Source organism: Oxyura jamaicensis, chromosome 3 (genome assembly GCF_011077185.1).
Source record: "Oxyura jamaicensis isolate SHBP4307 breed ruddy duck chromosome 3, BPBGC_Ojam_1.0, whole genome shotgun sequence".
Lineage (NCBI taxonomy): Eukaryota > Metazoa > Chordata > Aves > Anseriformes > Anatidae > Oxyura > Oxyura jamaicensis.
In genome coordinates, this window is record NC_048895.1 from 97,132,021 (window position 1) to 97,152,454 (window position 20,434).

The following is a 20,434-nucleotide window of genomic DNA, read 5'->3' on the forward strand; positions in this document are numbered from 1 at the left end:
AATTGTGTGGAAGCTGGCTATATTCACTTGGACAGGCATCACAGTAACAGAAATGTTTTTTTTTTTTTTTCTTTTATTAGTCTTGGTAGCAGTCTCCAAGATTTGGTGTTGTCTGTATAAAAAGAAAGGTCCCTCTTGACACTGGTAGTGAAAATAGACTCAACCACAGATGTAGCTTGTCTGGCCAAAGTCAGACAAAAGTAAGAGGATAGTGCCCTGTATCAAAAGATATTTTGGGGTTTCTCTGTCTTCAGAATATGAGCTTAAATGATCATCAGAAAGAACATAAAAAATACATTTCTAAGGATCTTCTGATTAGATGCATATGAAAGCCTGTACAAAAGCTAGTGACCTAGACTGACATTATGGTCCATAGTGAGACACTGACAATGTATTAGATACTAGGTCCATTCCTCCCCTTTGACTACAATGGAAACATCTAGGGTGTTATCTTAGATGTAAATACTATATATGTCTACTGTAGATATGTTAATTGAAATCACTGCCATGTCTAGCATGTGGGTCAGTGGCACAAATTCAACCACACTATGTCATGCAAAGCTGGAATGTAACTACTGTTGAAAACACAGGGATCCTAGTTAAACAATAGATAACGGGAAAAGGATGTGGATGCTCCATGACTAAATGAAGAGAAGCCAAATTAATGAAACCATCTGTGGGTGAAATTACAAAAAAGGGCAAAAACTTGACAGAAAGATTGGAAAAAAAAAAAAAAGAATCACAGAATCACAGAACTGTAGGGGTTGGAATGGACCTCGAAAGATCATCGGGTCCAACCCCCTGCCAAAGCAGGCTCCTCAGAGCAGGCTGCCCAGGTAGGCGTCCTTGAATATCTCCAGAGAAGGAGACTCCATAACCTCTCTAGGCAGCCTGTTCCAGTGCTCCGTCACTCACTGTGAAGTTCTTTCGCATGTCGGTGCGGAACTTCCTGTGTTCCTCGCATGTCGGTGTGGAACTTCCTATTTTGCGGCTGTTGCCCCTTGTCCTATCCCCACAAACCACTGAGAAGAGGTTGGCTACATCCTTCTGTCTCCCACCCCTCAGATATTTGTACACATTGATAAGATGCCCCCTCAATCTTCTCTTCTCCAGGCTGAACAGACCCAGGTCTCTCAGCCTTTCTTCATAGGGAAGATGCTCCAGGCCTCGTATCATCTTTGTGGCCCTCCGCTGCACTCTTTCCAGGAGGTCCCTGTCCTTTTTGTACCGGGGAGCCCAGAATTGGACACAGAAAAAAGGAAAGAAAAGTTGCTGGATGCATTCTCGTGTGGGATGCCAAATTCTTGTGCCAAATATGAATTAGATTAAGGTTTGACAGTGCCCTCAACAGGAACTGCAGATTTCACTACTCTCAGGTGGTGGGGAGTACGCATACAGCCGGAATACAAAACATAGCTAGAAAATAGAAAGCAATTATAATAAATTTTCAAAAGTATTTGCCTACTGGTAGAAATATTTAGTGATTTAATACAGTTTCAATTTGTAAAATAACTGGAACAATTTTATGCTTATTGTTTTTTCTTTTTAATTCAGAAAGAGTACTATAAGCTGGCTTTGGAACTGATTAGGTATTTGTAGTAGCTTTACTGCTGCTAGCCCTCTTCAGCTTCCTGAAGCATGATAGATACTGTTAATTTTAGTCATTTATAAATTTCTGCTATGGAACTGGATATCTGTATTTCAGTAAATTCTGTGAATGCCCTTCTGCAGACTGCTCTAGGGGTATTATATTACCTGAAGATCAAGATCTTATACAACATTATGGAAATAATTTTGGTTTAAAGTATATTTAATATTAAGTTTATGAAAGAACATAAGAAAATAACTTGATTTAGATTAGGCAGGTTAGACTGTGGGATTAATGGTCAGAGTTGGTAAAGTTTATGTTAGAGAAGTATACTTAATTCAGAAATCACCTAGGCATAAACCTGTACATATACAGTATTTGAACTGGTCAACTCAATGTTAAATTTCTGAAAGGAAAATGTTACTTGACAAGAAAATATCTATACTAAAAACATTGTTTCTCAAAATAGTTTATTTGTTAAAGCCTATTTTATGTAAGCATCTCTGTCAATAGGAGAGCTGAGAAAACTTTTGAAAGACACTAACGGAAGAAAGGGCTGAAACATGTTTCAGCTCTCACTGTGCAAGGCTGAATGGACTTTCCTTCATTTTTAAGCCTAGAATTTCACTGGAAGAGTAGCTGTCATTGTATGTCAAATGAATAACACCACAGGCATGCACATCAAGTCACACCAATGAACAGTCACAAAGTCAGAGTGGCTGAGGTTGGAAAGGACCTCTGGAGATCATCTGGTTCCAACCCCTTCTTTAAGCCAGGTCACCTACAGCACATTGCAAAGGATCATATCTTGGTGGCTTTTGAACATCTCCAGTGAAGGAGACTCCACAACCTCTCTGGGTGACCTGTTGCAGTGCTCTGTCACCCTCACCATATAGAAGTTTTTCCTCATATCCAGTTGGTTCTTCAGTTTGTACCCGTTAACTCTTATCCCATTGCTGGGCAACACTGAAGAGTCCTTCCTCACCCTCTTGGCACACTCCCTTAGATACTTTTATATGTCGGTAAGATTCCCCTCTCAGTCTTCTCTTCTCCAGGCTAAACAGGCCCAGCTCTTTCAGCCTCTCCTTGTATGAGAGATGCTCCAATCCCCCAGTCATCTTCGTAGCCCTCCTCTGGACTCGGTCCAGGATCTCCAGGTCTCTCTTGTACCAGGGAGCCCAGAACTGGACACAATACGCCAGGTGTGACCTCACTAGGGCTGAGAAGCGGGAGAGGATCACTTCCCTCGATCTGCTGGCAACACTCTTCATAACGTACCATAGGATACCATTGGTTTTCTTGGCTACAAGGGCACATTGCTGACTCATGGTCAGCCTGCTGTCCACCAGGACTCTCAGGTCCTTCTCTGCAGAGCTGTTTTCCAGCAGGTCAGCCTCTTGTCTGTACTGATGCATGGGGCTACTACTCCCTAGGTGCAGGACCCTGCACTTGGCTTTGTTGTACTTCATGAGGTCCCTTTCCACCCAACTCTCCAGCCTGTCAAGGTCCCTCTGAATGGCAGCACAAACTTCTGATGTTTCATCCACACCTTCCAGTTTCGTAACATCAGCAAACTTGCTGAGGGTGCACTCCATCCCTTCATCCAGGTCACTGATGGACTGGACCCTGTACCCTTGTGGAACACCACTATCTACAGGCCTCCAACTAGATTCTCCTGCTGATCACAACCCTCTGAGCTCTGCCATGCAGCCAGTTCTTAGTCCACCTCACTGCCCATTCATCTAACTTACATTTTCCGAGCTTACCTGAGGATGTAGTGGGAGACAATGTCAAAAGCCTTGCTGAAATCAAGGTACACCACAGCCAACACTCTACCCTCATCTACCCAGCCAGTCATCCCATCATAGAAGGCTATTGTATTAGTTAAGCATGATTTCTCCTTGGTGAATCCATGCTGACTACTCCCAATCACCTTCTTTTCTTCGACATGCTTAGAGATGACATCCAGGATGAGCTGTTCCATCACCTTTCCAGACTTGGAGGTGAGGCTGACAGGCCTGTAGATTACTGTAGTTCTCCTTCTTTCCTTTTTTTGAAGACTGGAGTTACATGGGCTTTCTTCCAGTCCTCAGGTACCTCTCCTGTTCTCCATGACCTGTCATAGATGATGGACAGTGGCCTGGATATAACATTTACTAGCTCCCTCAGCACTCATGGGTGCATCCCATCAGGCCCCATGAATATGTGGTTGTCCTATTTGCCTAAATGACCTGTAACTCAATTCTCCTCAAGAAAGGGAAAGTTTTTCTTTTTCCAGAATTTCTCTCTTGTCTTCAGGGTCTGGGATTCCTGAGGGCTGGCCTTAGTAGTAAAGGATGAATCAAAGAAGGCATTCAGTAACTCTGCCTTCTCTGTATCCTATATCACCAGGGTACCCATCCTGTTCAGCAGCAGGCCCATAGTCTTCCTTTTGCTACTGATGTATTTGGAGAAGCCATTCTTGTTGTCATCCCTTGCTAGACATAATTCAAAATGGGTCTTAGCCTTCCTTATTGCATCCCTGTATACTCTGACAATGTCCCTATGTTCCCTCCCAGTGGCCTGTTTTCTTTTACATATTCCATATACTTCTTTCTTCTGTTTGCCCTTTGCCAGGAGCTCCTTGCTCATCCATCTCTTTGCTTGACTAATAGTGATGCACTAATCTTGAGCTTAGAGGAAATGATGCTTTAATATTAACCAGGTCTCTTGGACCCCCTGCCTTCTAGGGCTCTAACCCATGGGATCCCTCCAAGAATGTCCCTGAAGAGGCCAAAGTTTGCTCTCCTGGAGTCTATAGTTGTAATCCTACTTATAGCCCCACTTTTTCTATGCAATATTTTGAACTCCAGCATCTCATGGTCAGTGCAGGGGCAACCTTCACATTTCCAACCAGTCCTTTGTGGTACAAGGTCCAGCAGCACACCTCTCTTCATTGGCTCCTCCACCACCCATGTCAAAAAGTTATCATCAATGCTCTGCAGGAACCTATTGGACTGTTTATACCTAGCTGTGTTGTCTTTCTGGCAGATACCAGGGTAGTTGAAGTCCTCTATGAGAACTAGGGATGGTGATCATGAGGTGACTTTCAGCTGTCTGTAGAAGGCCTCATCATCTTCTTCGTCCTGATCCTAACCTGTAGTAAACACTCACAAGTGTCATCCATGTTAGCCTGCCCTTTTCCCTTTACCCATAAGCTCATAAACTCTCTAGCATTGTCTTTTGTAGTGTAGTTTATGTGGAGATAACACTTTAAGTGAAGAGTTTAGTGTGAGACTATGGTCATTTTCCCATTTTTCTAATGGGAAAGAAGGTAAAAATACACTACAGCAAAAATTCAGATATGCTTCTAGAACTCAATGGATGAAGAAATTGAGAGCCAGAAGTAGGCCAAGAATCTAAGCTGACTTATTGCAAGGAGGCCTTAATTTTGCTCATTGGGTCTAATCCACTACATCAGAAATCTGTAAGAATGGACTGGAAACTGTCCTGAAATTATGGCCCAAGGTTCATCCTGTAGAAACAGCAGCAAAACTCATTTAATAGTTTCAAATGACTCAGTGACCACATTTTTTGCAATGGTATCAACTTTTGTCTATTTGTGCTTTTTTTTTTTTTTTTTTTTTTTTTTTTTTTTTTTTTTACTGGTAAAGACTGACATTTTCCCACCTGGCAGTCTTGTGCCTTCAGTTCCTTCTAAATTACTGCACCTCCTGCACCTCCTTCACAGGGGGATGCCCTCAGGATGATCATTTCTGCATACCATACTCCTTAAACCTATTGAATGAGTCTTGCTGGATGAGGTAGGCGACAGAGCACTGGAAATGGAAGTAGTCTAAGGAAGATCAATAGTATCATACCTGCAGGGCTAAGGTACAGCTAGTAACAGACCGTAGAGGTCAATACACAGAGAAAAAACTACCTTCTGCAAGGATGTGTCAGTGGCTCATACATAATGCTCTTGGAAATGTGACGGTCCAAAGATGCAAACAAGAAAATGTCCATATGGAGAAGATCAGTTTGGCCAACTGATATTGTCAGAACAAAGCAGGCAGACTGGCAACACACACTTTTCTGTTTTGCATATCAAAAGCATATCTGTTTTTGCCAACTACATTGGTTTAGTAACATATAGCATGTCTTCTTTTGAACTCTTCTTCTGATGTGTGGAGGCCCATTATCCTTTTATATTTGGGATGGGCTGGTGTCTTTCCATTGATGTAACATGTCCAGGAAAAGTCCTTTTCATTTACCTGTTTTTAAGTGCTTTCTTATTTGTATTTCACCTAGAAGTATATCCTGAATAATTTGCTGAAAATATGTAACTGTCACTTGGAATTAAAAGAATAATGGAAGTAATATACTCTAAAATTTTATTCAAAACAAAATTATCAGGAAAGTAATGGTCCGGGTGTCAAAATAGAAAAAGGCATTGGATACCTCTAAATATAAATGCTTACCAAATTAGCCTTCCCTCCAGTTTGCCAAGAGTGACACTGACTAAATCACCTGACAATTGCTTTCATATTTTAATTTCATTTTTTAATTTTTTTGCTTTCATATTTTAATTTCATTTTTATTTTTATTTTTTTGCTTTCATATTTTCATTTCCTTTCTGTGCTTTGCAACAGCAGGAGAATGCCAAACATTTTCTTTGTGTATGTGTGCAATCTAGTACTGCAAATATTGTAACAATCAAAACAAAAAATCTAGAAAAAGGAAGCAAATGCCAATGCAAGTAAAAATGGGAAATAAAAATATTCACTCACAAAGAACAAATGAATAAATACATTACATTTCTGAATGACAGATAGTAAAAAGACCTCTGCTAGAACACAGCAGGAAGCTCTTTAAGTTAAATCAGATTGGCCAAGCTAGATTCAAAGGAACAGAGTAGAAATAGTCATATGTTTGGTTTGATTGTGTGGCTCCTGAAACTTAAAGAGGCCTTAATAGATCTATTGTTAGTATCCATGACTCTTATTGTTTTGTATTCTAAAAGCCTTGTATCACATGTATTCTAAAAGCCTTAATATTTGAAAATTGGGCCAAGATCTCAGCAAAGCAAAATATTGCTTTGATATATCTATCTGGTTAACAGGGAGTCTCATAAAGAAGAGGAAACAACAAAATCATCAGAAACTGACCAAAAACAGAAGAATGGGAGTGCATCTAAACTATCAGATTATCTTCCTCTCTTCTTGCAAGCAAAGAACTAAAACTTCTTTATAATATGGTCCCTTATGCTTTGAAAAATGTTTTATGGGCTAATAGCATGTCATTCACAGTAGGTGTATTGGTGCATTTTGTTATAACTTCTGTCTTAACTATTTTATCTTTCACAGAGACCAAATACTCCTCTCCACCGGTTTTGCTATCAACACATGGAGCACTGTAAAACCTCTGTGACCAGTCACTACTGAATGATCTAGCTCACAATTTGAAAGCTAAGTATCAGATACTGGCACTGACTCAGTAATAAATGACCCACCAATAAATTATATTTACACTAAATTATTTGAATAAGTGCACATCAGTATTGCACATCACCTGCTTGTTACAATCAATCTTGGTTTGTTTATAGACGCTCATTCTAGTAAAGGAAGTACTCACTGACTAAACTATTTCCACAAATTCTTGGTAAGCTTTCCTAGCTGGCAATTTTTTAGCTGTGTAAAAACAATCTTACTTTTGTGTTAAAGTATTATTCTGCTCTTAAACTTGAGCACTGCAACATAGCGTTGCAGTGTCCTAAAAATTACAGCCTAAGTAAGCTTCAATATGTACTGTCTCAGAGGGAAGTTCAAAGTTAATATATGCAGCACATAAGAAAACAGATTTTAACCTGGTATCTTCTGCTTTTTTCTCATAAGCATCAGTGATAAGAGTCCTTCAGGCCACATTATCTCTCCCCATGCAACTTCACTGCCCTCAATGGGTTTTCACTGCTGTAGTGGATGTGTTCTATAATTAGAATTTAATAAACAATCTCTGTGATGATGCACAGGAACGAAAATAATTCACCTTCCCTCTCTTGCATAGGCTTCTCAGTGGTAACAAGAAAAAGTGGTAACAAGAGAAAAAAAAAATAAGAAAATACTACATTTGATACTAGATCAAGTAAATCAAATTGTGAAAACCATTCTTAGGTAAAGAGATCTCATTTGTATGCAGTGATTTCAAAGCAGGAAAAGTACTTCAAATAAAGCTACAGTACTATCTTCTACTACTTTAATTAATTAGAATAAAACTGTTATCAGCCAAAAAGCATATACTTTTTCAAAATTATTTTTTAGAAAATATTTTTTTAGAAACACACGAAATATACCCATACTTGCATGCTTGTGATTTCTTGTCTTACCACAAGGCACAATTTTACTACTCTAGTACTTCCCAGCGGAGCATTTGGACAGGTCATATACCTTGCATGGAATGGTTAAGTGCTAATTACACAATACCATCATACAACAGGTTGAAACTTCCATGGATATTTTAAGAAAGTGCTTTGTGCTAAAAATGCTTGCCAGAGTTTAGAAATGGGGTTCGCACCAAGCTTATACGAGATAGTAGCAACAGAGTGATGTACAAAGCAGTGATTGCTCATAGCTTTTTTGGTGCCACAATGCTATGTGGCAAATTGTTCTGAACCAACAAATGTTATGCAAAGCAGCTTTCTGGGCCTTCCCCACTTAGAAAGTCTCATTATGTTAAATGGCAGTTAACAAAATGAGCAACAGTAACTTGTGAAAGGAGTAAAAAATTAGATGTCTTTAAAATAACCATAGCTTTGTTTTAAATACTACTCCAACTGCTGAGCTCCTTAACATTAAAGGAGTTCGAAATGCAGCCACTGGCTGGGAACTCTGCTATTGGGCTAAGCCTGTGAATTCTCATTCATATATATATATATATAAAGGTCTTTAAACTTAAGACCAAAGTGTTTAACTTCAAAGATCAAGTTTTAGTCTCTGTACCATGGATGCATCCCAAAACTTTCGTTCACTTCTGCAGGCCAAAGACTTCACACACTTCTCTCCCACAACAGTCTGAAAAGGATTTTAGGAGAACCTCAAAGATTTTTTGCTTACCTCTAAAAGATCGGATCATTTATGATTTAAAGACCAGTGAAATCAATGGGAATATTTCTTTTGATTGCTATGTGTACACTGCAGTAGAGCACTGGCAAGGATGGTATAACCTAAACAGTACAAAGAAAATGTAGATGCTCATCTTGGTAAGTATGCTATGTGGGTGTACAATGCTTTGCCTTAATGGTACATTCCAGATTGAGGCTGCAGAATTTATTGAACCAAGTTTTTAACATAACATGATATATATATATGTAATTCAAAGATCACCTTATGACACAAAAAATTAAGCTGGCAAGTTGTTGCAAGTTGTTATTCCTCCTGAATACAGCTTTAGATTTAGAATAATTTGTTCAATGAAGATCCTGAAGGGAGAAAAACACCACAACCCTAGATACTTTGAAGATCGATCTCCTGATGATAAATGAAGATGACAGAGTCCATTCTCTATGCTACAATTAGTACTTATCTCCAAAAATATCATAATGAATCAGCCTCCATACTTACAACATTTGTTCCCATATCATCTACTTCCAAGGTTTCTGATCATTTGGAGAAGTCCTGATGTCTTTTAAATAGAGAAGAAACAAAGGACTACGTATTTTGAAATACTTGAAATAAATGAGAAACTAATTTCTTGACATGTTTTCTCATACATTTTACAATCCAGATGCTTTTAATTTGAAATGGTTTATAGCTAGAGCTGTTTTTGAATGTTAGTCATTAGCATATATACAAGGATATGCTAAAGAGCAAAGAAAAATCCTTGAAAAAGTATATCAGTAATAACTTTGCTCTAGACTTACTGGTTTCTCTAGACAATCTCTACCCCCCACTTTAATTCAAATACTTTGATAAGTCTTCAGCTGTCATGAAAGAAGACAGATATAAAGATTAGTTACTGGTATCACCAGAGTTTAATTCTTTATTTTATATATATTCTTAAGAATACTGACTATATTTTTAATCTCAGAATCAGTATTTTGCAATTTGCTTGAATATGGAAATGACAGTTTTTTTTTTTGTTTTGTTTTTTTTTTTCAAATTCCTGCTGATATGCCTGAAAATATTCCTCTTGATTTAAATGTGGGTGTTAAAAAAAAAAAAAATCAAACCTAAAACCAACAGCTATTTTTTGGGAAAGTTGATTCTGAAGCTCTTTTTGTGTGCAAAATTCTCAGCTGGATAGGGCTAACATACCATGAGACGGGTTTCCATGGCTGTGCTGTTCTCTGTCCTTGTAAACTGGATGCTACTGACAATTTACAGACAGGCAATGCTCCCCTAGAGAGTTGGGCTCCCTGTGCATGTGCATACCAATCCTATGGCACATACATACTGTGCAAGGACTTTTAAAAAGGACATTTGTTAACAATATGCACAGTACACAAATCATATATCCCAAAGACAGGGCAGCCCTAGGCTGTGTCCGTAGCAGTTCTGCACTCAGAGGCAGCACTGGTCATTATCTTTGTGCCTCTGCTACTGTATAAAGCTTTGTGGGCAAACATTCTCACACCAATGTGTTAAAAGAATGAGACATCAAAAAAATGCACAAATTAACTATCCTGATAGCAAAATAATTAATGCAAATAAATGTAAATTAAATGCATTACCCTAGCATGGCATGCTAATGAGAAAACAAGTCATTTAGTCAATCAAGGAAATATGCAAATAAAAAACATCCTTTTCTGAGGTGCTTTGATGCAGAAGTCTAAAAGAAATGAAATACCTCTGCTGTATTTTTGGGATATTAGTTACTGTTTATGTAGTTCGCAATAAGGGTATACTAACCAGTGTTTTTATTCCATACAAACCAGGCAACAAAAATATGACAAAATGTATTTTCTGCTTAGACATGCTGCAGAAAGGTATTTTTCACACTAATGTGAAGTCTGAAACTCACTGCAGGAAACAAAACCAAAAACAAACAAAACAAAACAAAACAAAACAAAAAAAAAAAAACAGCCCTAAAATACACTACCAGGATACTGTGTTAAGAGTAATTTCACAATTCTAACATTATTTAATGTCAAATGTTGCAACTAAGGAGCTAGTACTTCTCGTAAGATAACAGCACATCCTTCTATGACATGCTGTTGCAAACATTTGCCATTTTCAGTGTATGTGCCTGAGGACCAGCATTATGGGCCAGGCATCCGATGACGGGTTGATACAGAAGATCCTCTGCCTCCATGGAAATCATTGCACAGATGTTTTTGCAGATTGGAAACACTTATTCTTAAACACACCAAAAAAACAAGAAGGGTCAGAACCCAGTGAGAAGTGGATGTCATCACCTGCAGCATGAAACAGGATCAAGTGATGTAATCAAAGTTTCAGAATTAATTGTTGAAATACCAGGACAGACTGAAGCAAGACGCTCATGTTAAATATTGCTGCTGTGCACGACTGCTGTAAAGAAGAGATAAGAACAACGCTAGATACAATTACTTTCTGAAGAGTAAGTTTCAGGTCAGAGGCTAAAAGGTACCAAAAATAACTTGCTGCTCTTTTGAGCTTTTTACCTTTATCTGCTAAGCCCCTTCTTCGAATGATTTAGGATACTCTAATTACTTTTTAAAACATTTTAATAGTAGCCATCTGCATATTTTACCATTGCGGTTAAATTGCCTTCTGCTCTTCTGTATGTAAATAAGCAGAAGCCAATGCTTTTATTATGAGAAATGGACAAGCAGCTTGCTGACAAGGGCTAGGTATTCTGGTTAGTCTAATATGTTGTGGAACATCAATATTAGACTACAGTGTGATATTCAGTAGGTAGCTGTGACATGCTTAAGCCACATATTTTTCTCAGACTGAATCTTGAAATTAATGGAAATGGAATCCCTGCTTTTTAAGAAAATAATAACTTTTATGCACTTACTTCGTTGTAGATGCACACTTACTGGGCTTAGTTGCACGGGCCCAGTGAGAGCATAGGTCACACTCTCAAGATCTATGCTGCCATCTCTACTATATCTGTAGCTATGCCATAATAGATAGCATTTCTGCTATCATTGATTTGGCAAAAGTAGAGATTTTTAAGAAAAAAAGTGAACCCCATGATGTAAAGAGGGATATTCACATATTTAAATATGTGTCTAAGTAAGAGTAGAACAGAAATAAAAATTTCCATCCACATCCTGTGTTTCAACAGAATGGATTTTTGAGAGTTCAGCTTTCTGATTTTTATTACTACTTGGTATTTCCTAGATATTTAAACAAGTTATTACTACTACCTATCCAGTGCCTTCCATTCATTAGAGGAAATATCTTGCAAAATCTGCATTGGGAATCATTTCATTCCCTTGACACAACACAATGTTGCTGAACTTTCTGTAGTCTGAAAGACATTTTGCAAGACATGATTACATGGTGGGTAAATGGATGAATACTCAAAGACTGTCCTTACTGATGTTTTTTCCTTGCTGGCCATGCTGTAGCTACATCAGTAAGTTCCTTTCCTTTCCTTGGTACCTTCTCCCCAGCAGAACCTCTTACTAAAAGCAGGGTGGTGATGTTCTTTTTAGGTTGAATAATTATTGAGGATCCATCAGCACCACACATTTTCCAAGGTCAAAAGAGAAAGATAATGGAAAAAATACAGTGAAGCATTTTAAAGCAGGCATAATTCTATAAAAAGGACTGAATTCATGGAGGGAAGGAGATGAACATGCTGTTCACCTGTAGCTCTGCAGTATAATTTTCATATCAAGTGCTAATGACAGGTAACCTCCCTAGAGATTTATTCATTCATTTTCTTCCAGGTACAGCATATTAGTGGAAGACTTCCCCGCACAGCCACGTCGCCATGATGTGAATTACAATTAAAGCCAGGCAGCCTGAGGTTGTTTGTTAGATTATTAGAGCCAGCGAAGCTGAATGACTCATTCTATGCTATTTGCAGAAAGAAGGCAAGCAATTCATCACAAAACAGATGCTAATGATAGGCTACCTGGATCCCTATAGAGGAACGCCGGCTCTTGAGAAACTCCTCTGCTTTTGTCACGAGGATGGCCTTGTCACTGGTTCGTATGGAGGCGCCCTCCGACGCATGGCGCTGCGCAGCTGCAGTCTCCAAGGCAAGATTCATGGCCTTGTTACTGTCCAAACTGTCTGTGGAGTTGTACATCCCTCGCCCGTCCTGAGGCCACGGGGAAATCCTCTGAGTCCGGCTGTCGTGGTACGCATCCTGGGTGGATTCTGTGCTGCTCTGGGCCGTGACTGAGATCAGTGGCTTGGACGTGGTACGCGGGGGTACCGGTGGCGGTGTTTTTTTGTAACTTGTGTAAGTTACAGCTATGGAAATAATTATAAATAAAAAATAAAGAAAGAGAAATCAAGATTAGTCTGGTTGAAAACTCACATTTTCACCTTAACATTAAGGTTATGCTACTTGAAAATGAAGACAGTACAACATAGTGCTTCTTGTGAACCTTGCCGTTAGTTCAGAGCATCTCTCAGAGTCAGACAGGTATCCATAGCAACATTTTATTTCAACCAGGAAGCAAGGGGTGGAAATGGGAGTCCCAGATTATGGTGAAGATGAAAGGGAGTTAGTGAGGATTTGTATGTGTGTGTCTAAGCCTCGAGACTAGGGCCGGGTACGTACATGCTGGTGCTGCTGAGGTGGTTTCTGCATGGGGTAAAGCTGATAAGAGAAACAAAGGGAGATTTTTTTTTCTTCTCTTGTATCAATCTGAACTGTAGGCTTGGTATCAATGCAGTGTGTTAAAGAAAGTAATGTCAATATACTGGAATAGAACAGAAACTTCTACTTCATGCCACACTTTAACCTCTATAGGTACTTCCAGGTGGACTGGTTACTTAGACAAGAAGCCTCTGGTTTAAAATATACAATACATTTAACACAATAAATTTCAGGCATGTAATATTTTTTATAATATATGAAAATCTGCTAGATGTATAGCAGTGACAAAAATTATAAATAATACCAAAACCAGTGACATTTTATCTGTTGTCCTGTAGCAAGCCTTAAATCCTTAGAACATACGTTGAATAGTTATATACTTAAATGCAGATACTATGGAAATACAGTATAAAAATGGGTCTGAAACACTAGGAGAACTGGATACAAATGAGCAGTAGTAAGAATTTTAGTTTGATGAGCAGAAGACATCTGAGGCTTCTTAGATGTGGATCCTGTCTTGCAGAAAAAGGGTCAATAAAACATGCAGGAAAACTCAACAGGATGCAGCATTCTGCCAGTACTGTGTCCTTACAAATTTTTTGAGATTTCATATAGATAGATATTTAGTGATTAATATCACACAGTTCAATTATCTAATTGCTTAAGCCCTCTATACTGTTCTTGTACTAATATAAGCATTTTTGTTGTGGAAATGTTTTTTCCCCCAAGAACATATACTCATATAATTCATAAAATTATTGACTGATACAAAAGTGCATTGTAATGTAGGTTTCAAACCCAAATCATATCCTGTATAATTACAAGAACATAAAGAAAATTATTATATTTTCCTGTGTCAAAAATCCTGAAATATCATATTATGTACATGCAGAGATAAGGATAAAGAGTGACTTAACAGAAAGGTTTGCCTTTTTCAGGTGTTTTTAAATGTATTGGACATTACAAGGGTGACTCTGGTAATCTTGGAATTGGGGTTACTGAAGTCCAACAGAGAACCTACAAATGTTCCTCTTCTCATTATACAGACATGACATGATAAGCAATGCAGTCACAAGGATCACCTTTCCAGTTGTGCTTTTTAATATCAGTCTATGTTGCAGCTCTCTGGAGGGAAGAGACAGGTTTAGGAATTTGCTAATACTTGGGATCACTGAGCCTGATTGACTAGGCCAGTATATGAGAAAAGCAAGCCTAGAGAAAGCTGTTCTTAAATTTTGATTTTTGATAATCATAAATAAAGCAGTGTTCATATATAAAAGAAAGTGCGGCAGAGCTAGCAAGTGAAAACTTTCATTTGAAGCACATTTTGAATTACTACTGATGCAGCTCAATTCTGGTAGAGATTTAAAGAGAGTCTTGCTCTGAGCTAAATTGCTCTAACAGAGGGAAACACGTGAAAGCATGCTCTTCAGATTTAGGGACTGTGTGCATTTCTGAAGTGCAATTTTGTTGTCCTATCACAGATCTTATGTCCTATCAGTTTTGTAACCAGCAGTTAAGAAGAAAGAAAAACCCAATATTTTTCAACTGCTTTAGGGAATACAGAAAGCTCATGAAAGAAAGGAGAGACTGTAATGCTTGGAAATTATGACAGTGTCTTAGAAGCTTAAGCAATGTCTTTAAGTAATGTTTCCATTAGAGTTGCCACAATACTGCTCCTTCACTTTCCCCTGTAAATGTAGATGCAAGTGCTCAAAATGCCAGGAAGCATTAGAAATAGAGAAAATGGAAAAAAACAGAGTCAGTGAAATCCAGATATGAAAGCTACTTTTATGTATAGTATAAGACAGATTATCACTGTTATAACTAATTTACTGTTTTTACCAACTATCTTCATCCAGTGAATAACAAAACATATGGTGAATGTGATAATGAAACATCACAAGCAAGTGTATCCCTGCTACTCTGGTAGCAGGTCACTTTTCTGTCTAATTAACATCAGTGTTAAAAATGTTAAAATTGTGTGGCAACCCTTCATAGCTACTTCATTTTCATTTACGTTTGTAAAAAAGATTGATTCTTCATGTGGCAAAACTAAAACAGCAATAGTCACTTTTTTTTTTTTTTTTTTTTTTTTTCCCTCCATAGGATTGAACATCAAATTTTGGAAATTCCTGATTTTTTCAGTGGGGTGATACATCTTAGATTCACTAAGTATTGCTGTTACTGTGGTATTCTGGCAAGCATTTGATCATGAACACTAAAAAGGAATCAAGAACACTAAAAAAAGGATCATGAACACTAAAAGGAATTTAAAAAAGCCACAAGCATATTTGACAAGGAGAAGTAAACAGTAGAAAGACTGAAAGTCTATGATAAACTGCATGCATATTCACAGTGAAATATGGCAGAAAGAAATCCAGTTAATTTCTAAGCTACAATCACAGAGATCAAATGTAGAGCAGGGAATAACAAATCCATCTCTGCACAGTTAATAAGTGCATATATGGAACAACAGTTTCAGAGCCACAGAAATCTGGGACTAATTGGAGACTAAAAAAATAAGGTAAGAGGATGGAGGCGTGAATTTGTGAGGCAAATCTTACCACTAAATTCTATTTGCTTTAATCACTCAAGCTGTTCCAGGGAAGTAAATAGGCTAACTTAAATGAATAATGTGACTGAGACTGGTCTTAGATAATCTTGGTATGTGTTACTGACTTAAGAGATAACTGTAATACATTAAGAATATGCTACAGGAGGAAAGTAACCATCTAACCCATATTTTTATCATTCATTCTTGGTCTTAGGTCTCTAACAATGAGTGTTGACTTAAGATCCAAAGCATGAAATTTTATGTCACTTTCAAATATTTATGTAATTAATTGTTACATCAGTGAATGTTCCTGTTATCAGAAGTAATGTCTGTTTGTATCTGCTCTAATTCTTGTCCCCAGCAGACATAAGTACCATGGGATGTCCATATATTGGAAGAAACATTACCTTTTCCTAATAGAAAAGGAACTTCCTTTTCATTTCTCATACTCTTATGCTGATGGAGAGAAGCTCCTGTCAGCTTTCCATGATTTGCTACTTTGCAAATTTTATTGGACTTAATGGCTATTAGTTCAAAGTAAGCATATAAAACCTCCTCTGCGTTGCTTCATGTCTTCCCCATGTTTTGGTCCATCAGCCTACTAACTCCGGAGCTGTGGTGGGTTTTGCAAACCTAGCACTGAGGGTTGTCCAAGGCCAGTGCCCAAGTCCTTACAGGCAGTCAAGGCAGAAAACTGAACTGGGATAACTGGGAATGGAGCATCTTTGTCTTCAGTCTGGGTGTTAGGGGACAAGCAGGGTATCAGAGCCAGCACAACGGCAGCGAAAATATAGCATGAGGATGGGGACATGCAAAAGCAGAGCACCAGGAGGGCAGAGCTGCCTCAGTACAACTTTAGACTGATTTAAGTTGTGGACATTAGGATAAGTAGAGGCATGGTTCATATTTTGACATATAAAACATAAATCCTGGATATTTTATATTTTATTTTATTTTTTTTACAGGGCTCACAGAACATGACATGAGATTTCTGTTATTTTTTTTTACTATTTTCTGAGGAATTTTTGTGTGCACATGCTGGGCACTCCTGATATTTCACCAATCCTGCTGCCAAAGAATGAGGCTCAAGCAAAGCAAAAGCAATGCCATTCTGTCACACTGTTAATCAATTTGTAAAATCTGCAGCTGCTCTGAAATGCAAAGAGAAAAAGAGTAGACAGCATGAGAGGAAAATATATCTTTTTAATGTTTAAACTGAACAGAAGGAATTATGAAAAAGAAATTGAATCTTTCCTTCCTGTTGTATTCAAAGGCAATCTTAATATAGAAAGCTGACTTTTTTTTTTGGTCTTTTTTAATAAAGCAGGAAAAAATATTTTTGGAGATCAGAGGATACAGTCTGTCTCCATCTGTTAGCTAATAATAATAATAAAAAGATAAAAATTGTCAAAAAACATTCTTCTAATTCTAACTGCATGGCTATTTCTGACTTCCATTCTAATCAAAGCATTAACTGTCCAAGCACTTGCCTCACTTCATTGTAAATATGTGCAATCAGCTCCACTGGATCTTCCTTTAGGAAAGGACATTGCTAGACAAATGGAGAGAAAACAAAAGGGTTCTGTGCTGCTTCATGGTGGGCTAGACTAAATGATGATGAAAACCCAGTATAAATTGTTTACGTAGCATGGCAGCACAACGTGCATTAATTTGGCTCTCAGGCAGGAAAAGGTGTAACACATCAATTTGTTTTCATAAGGATCATTGCCTTTATGTAAAGAGGGCAGTGCCCATTTATGTCGGCTCCAGTTATCTTCTCCCAGCACGCGAGTTATGTTTAATACTTTAATGGCCAGGATACTTCCCCCCTCACATACACCAGATACCATGTCAGTGCTGAATCTGGCACAGCGATGGCTACAAGTGACATGCTCTGTAAAGCACATTAATCTCTTTTACGTTCTTTGTGATACCAGCTGGGAAGCATCAGTCAGAAGCAGCGAATCAGGTATTATGGAAACAGAAGTAACCAAGAAGACAAACACAGCACTGGAGAACTAACGGTTTGGAGAACTAACAGTAGAACTGCAAGGAAAGTTTCCCAATAGTTCTTAATTAACTGGAAGATTTTTTATTTACTTGATATACCTGGAGCAGAATATCCCTCTTAATCTGCACTGCATTTGACTAAACTTGCTTAAGGTTGCTGTTGCTACTGTAGAAATAGCTGTAGAAATCAGTCAGTTACGCTGCCCGTATTTCAGTGCAAACACAGCTTGTACTAGAAATAAAATGACTAAAATGATTCAAATCAGATATAACTTCAGGTTATCCATAGAGATTTAAAGACAAAAGAGAGAAGGAGAGACTTGATACATTTGATGAAATATCAGTGGCTGTAGGTGACATTCAGAACACCTTTCAAAAGGCAGCCTTTTAATAAATCACTGCTGTTGGTCCATTTGCCAGATATAATCACCTGAGGGGCTTCACAAATCAATATAACCACTAAGCACTTAGTCAAAATAACATTATTTAGGCTGAGATCACAAAGTTAACTGGATGATGAATTTACATAAAAACACCATCAATTAAAGGAAACGGTTGTCCCTTATGACACATGGCAGGAGTAAACCGTATTTTTAGTTTTGCAAGGAGGCTTATTCAGAAGCAGGATAATTACTCTGCAGGGAGCACAAAGCTACCCTGGAGGCAGAGCTCCCCAGGGCACGCTGCTGCAGGCAGACAGGATTTCTCCAAGGAACCACAGCACTGAGGGAAACACCGTGTGGGCTCCCAGGCTAATGCTATGTCTTCTGTTTCACATTGGGAAGGTGAATGCTAACCCTGCAACCATTTCAGAAGAGGAAAAAGAGACCTTTCTGTAATGAAACGCCACAGTAAATCTAACCCTGCATGAAAAGCTTACTCAGCTGTCGGTATAGACTTTTGACCATGTTGAACGTTGTTCTAGTCAAACGTTTTTATAGTCATAGCTAACATGGCTGTTCTTCATTAGTTTCTTCATTATGTGCCATCATGGTCATGAAGACTTCTGATCTGCTCTTAAACTGAGAAGGCACTTGTGGATGTACAACAGCTACTTCTCAAAGCAAAGAATGACAAATATTTCAATGCCATCACGAAATCAAACAAGACTTCTGAGAAGAGACATCTCATCCACTGAAAGAGTTAATTTCCCACTAAGAGAATAAACTCTTTGATTATTTTTCTACTAATCCATGTATGTCAAAAATACGAATACAGGCCCCTATTGAAAAGAGAGGACGTTGGGACACATCTTCCTGTTTGTGACTATTGTCAACTCCCATTATACACTGGTTTCCAATGAAAAATATAATTAAAGGGAGAATGAGGCGTCATACTAGTCAGTTTATTTTTTTACAAAACCAGTCTGGCTTTTCCTAAAGTCAGACTCTGAAGCATTAGAAAAGGGGCTTCCTTCTTGGGTTAGTTGTACCTTTAAAGTTCACTCCAAATGAGGTAATTTTGAAACGCTTAGTTTTGACATGTGTAGCGTCTGGTTACGTAATTAAGAAAAAGTGATCAGCTACAATGAGGGGGAAATGTTAAGGTAAATTAGCCTGTTTGGATCCAGTCTGCCATTTTAGACATCAGAGGCTACCTCAAAACCTACACCTTTGATTTGGGGGGTACTTCCTTTTTTTCAATGCTGCAGCAGGATGTGCTCAGGCTCTACCCAGAAAAAAAAGTCTCACTCCATTACTTGACCCTAAGCAGTGCTAACTGAATGTAAATGACTGTCCTCCAAAGCACATATCCACTTCTTACTTAAATTGAAACCACAGCTGCATGTGAATGTAGAGCAAGCTAGGAAGATGCCACATTCCCGTACGATCTTGACCTCTCCAGCCTTTCTCTTTGCTGCTCCCTGGGAAGAGCCACACTTTTCCTTGCTGCTTTGCTAGTGAAAGATCCTGCCATTTCTGAAGGATTTTAATGTTCAAGAGTTTCTCCATTTGCAAGGTTATGAGAGTGTTTTTTTGAACTGTAAGGAGATTCAAACCTTGTAAAAATAGTCATTAAAACTTACCAATGTCATACTGTGCTTGAAATTCAAGAGAGAATTTTGTTTTTAAATATATTAATAATTTTAATGGTATCTATGGTTGATTTCCCTCAAACACAATCAGAGGGTTACTTTGTTTTTATTACCGTATCTTCCTGCTTTCTGCCTTCTCCCATTCTGTCCTCCACAGTGAATCCTAGACAGTAAAGGGGCCAGGAATCTTTCCATCTCAGTAGAGATAAAATATTTTTATGCTTGGATATATGTGAAAATAATCCTGTTTCCTGCTTTCCATACCAAGCAATAAGAAACAGCTGATACATCTATGATGATATTTTTATGAGATATTTTCTCAGAAAGACTGCTTACACCCAGATGAGATTTACCAGCATGGTTTATCTGATGCGCTACATTTTGCTTAAGCTACATAAGCCAAAGCATCGTCTGGGTGGTAAGCATTTATAACTTTATTATTGTAATTTTATTATAACATTATTATAACTTTATACATCTTTTTCTCCCTGATGGGTCATCT

At 38.2% G+C, this 20,434-nt stretch overlaps 1 protein-coding gene across 16 annotated transcripts in view; it reads right to left on the minus strand.

Annotated features, from left to right (window-relative positions):
* Positions 1 to 20,434, minus strand: part of DLGAP2 (DLG associated protein 2) — a 325,073-nt gene that overhangs the window by 27,010 nt on the left and 277,629 nt on the right. For all 16 annotated transcript variants that reach the window (XM_035323317.1, XM_035323321.1, XM_035323318.1 and 13 more), the window contains one exon: positions 12,635 to 12,978. In XM_035323317.1, the coding sequence (XP_035179208.1) occupies positions 12,635 to 12,978 (344 nt within the window). The remainder of the gene's footprint in view (positions 1 to 12,634; positions 12,979 to 20,434) is intronic.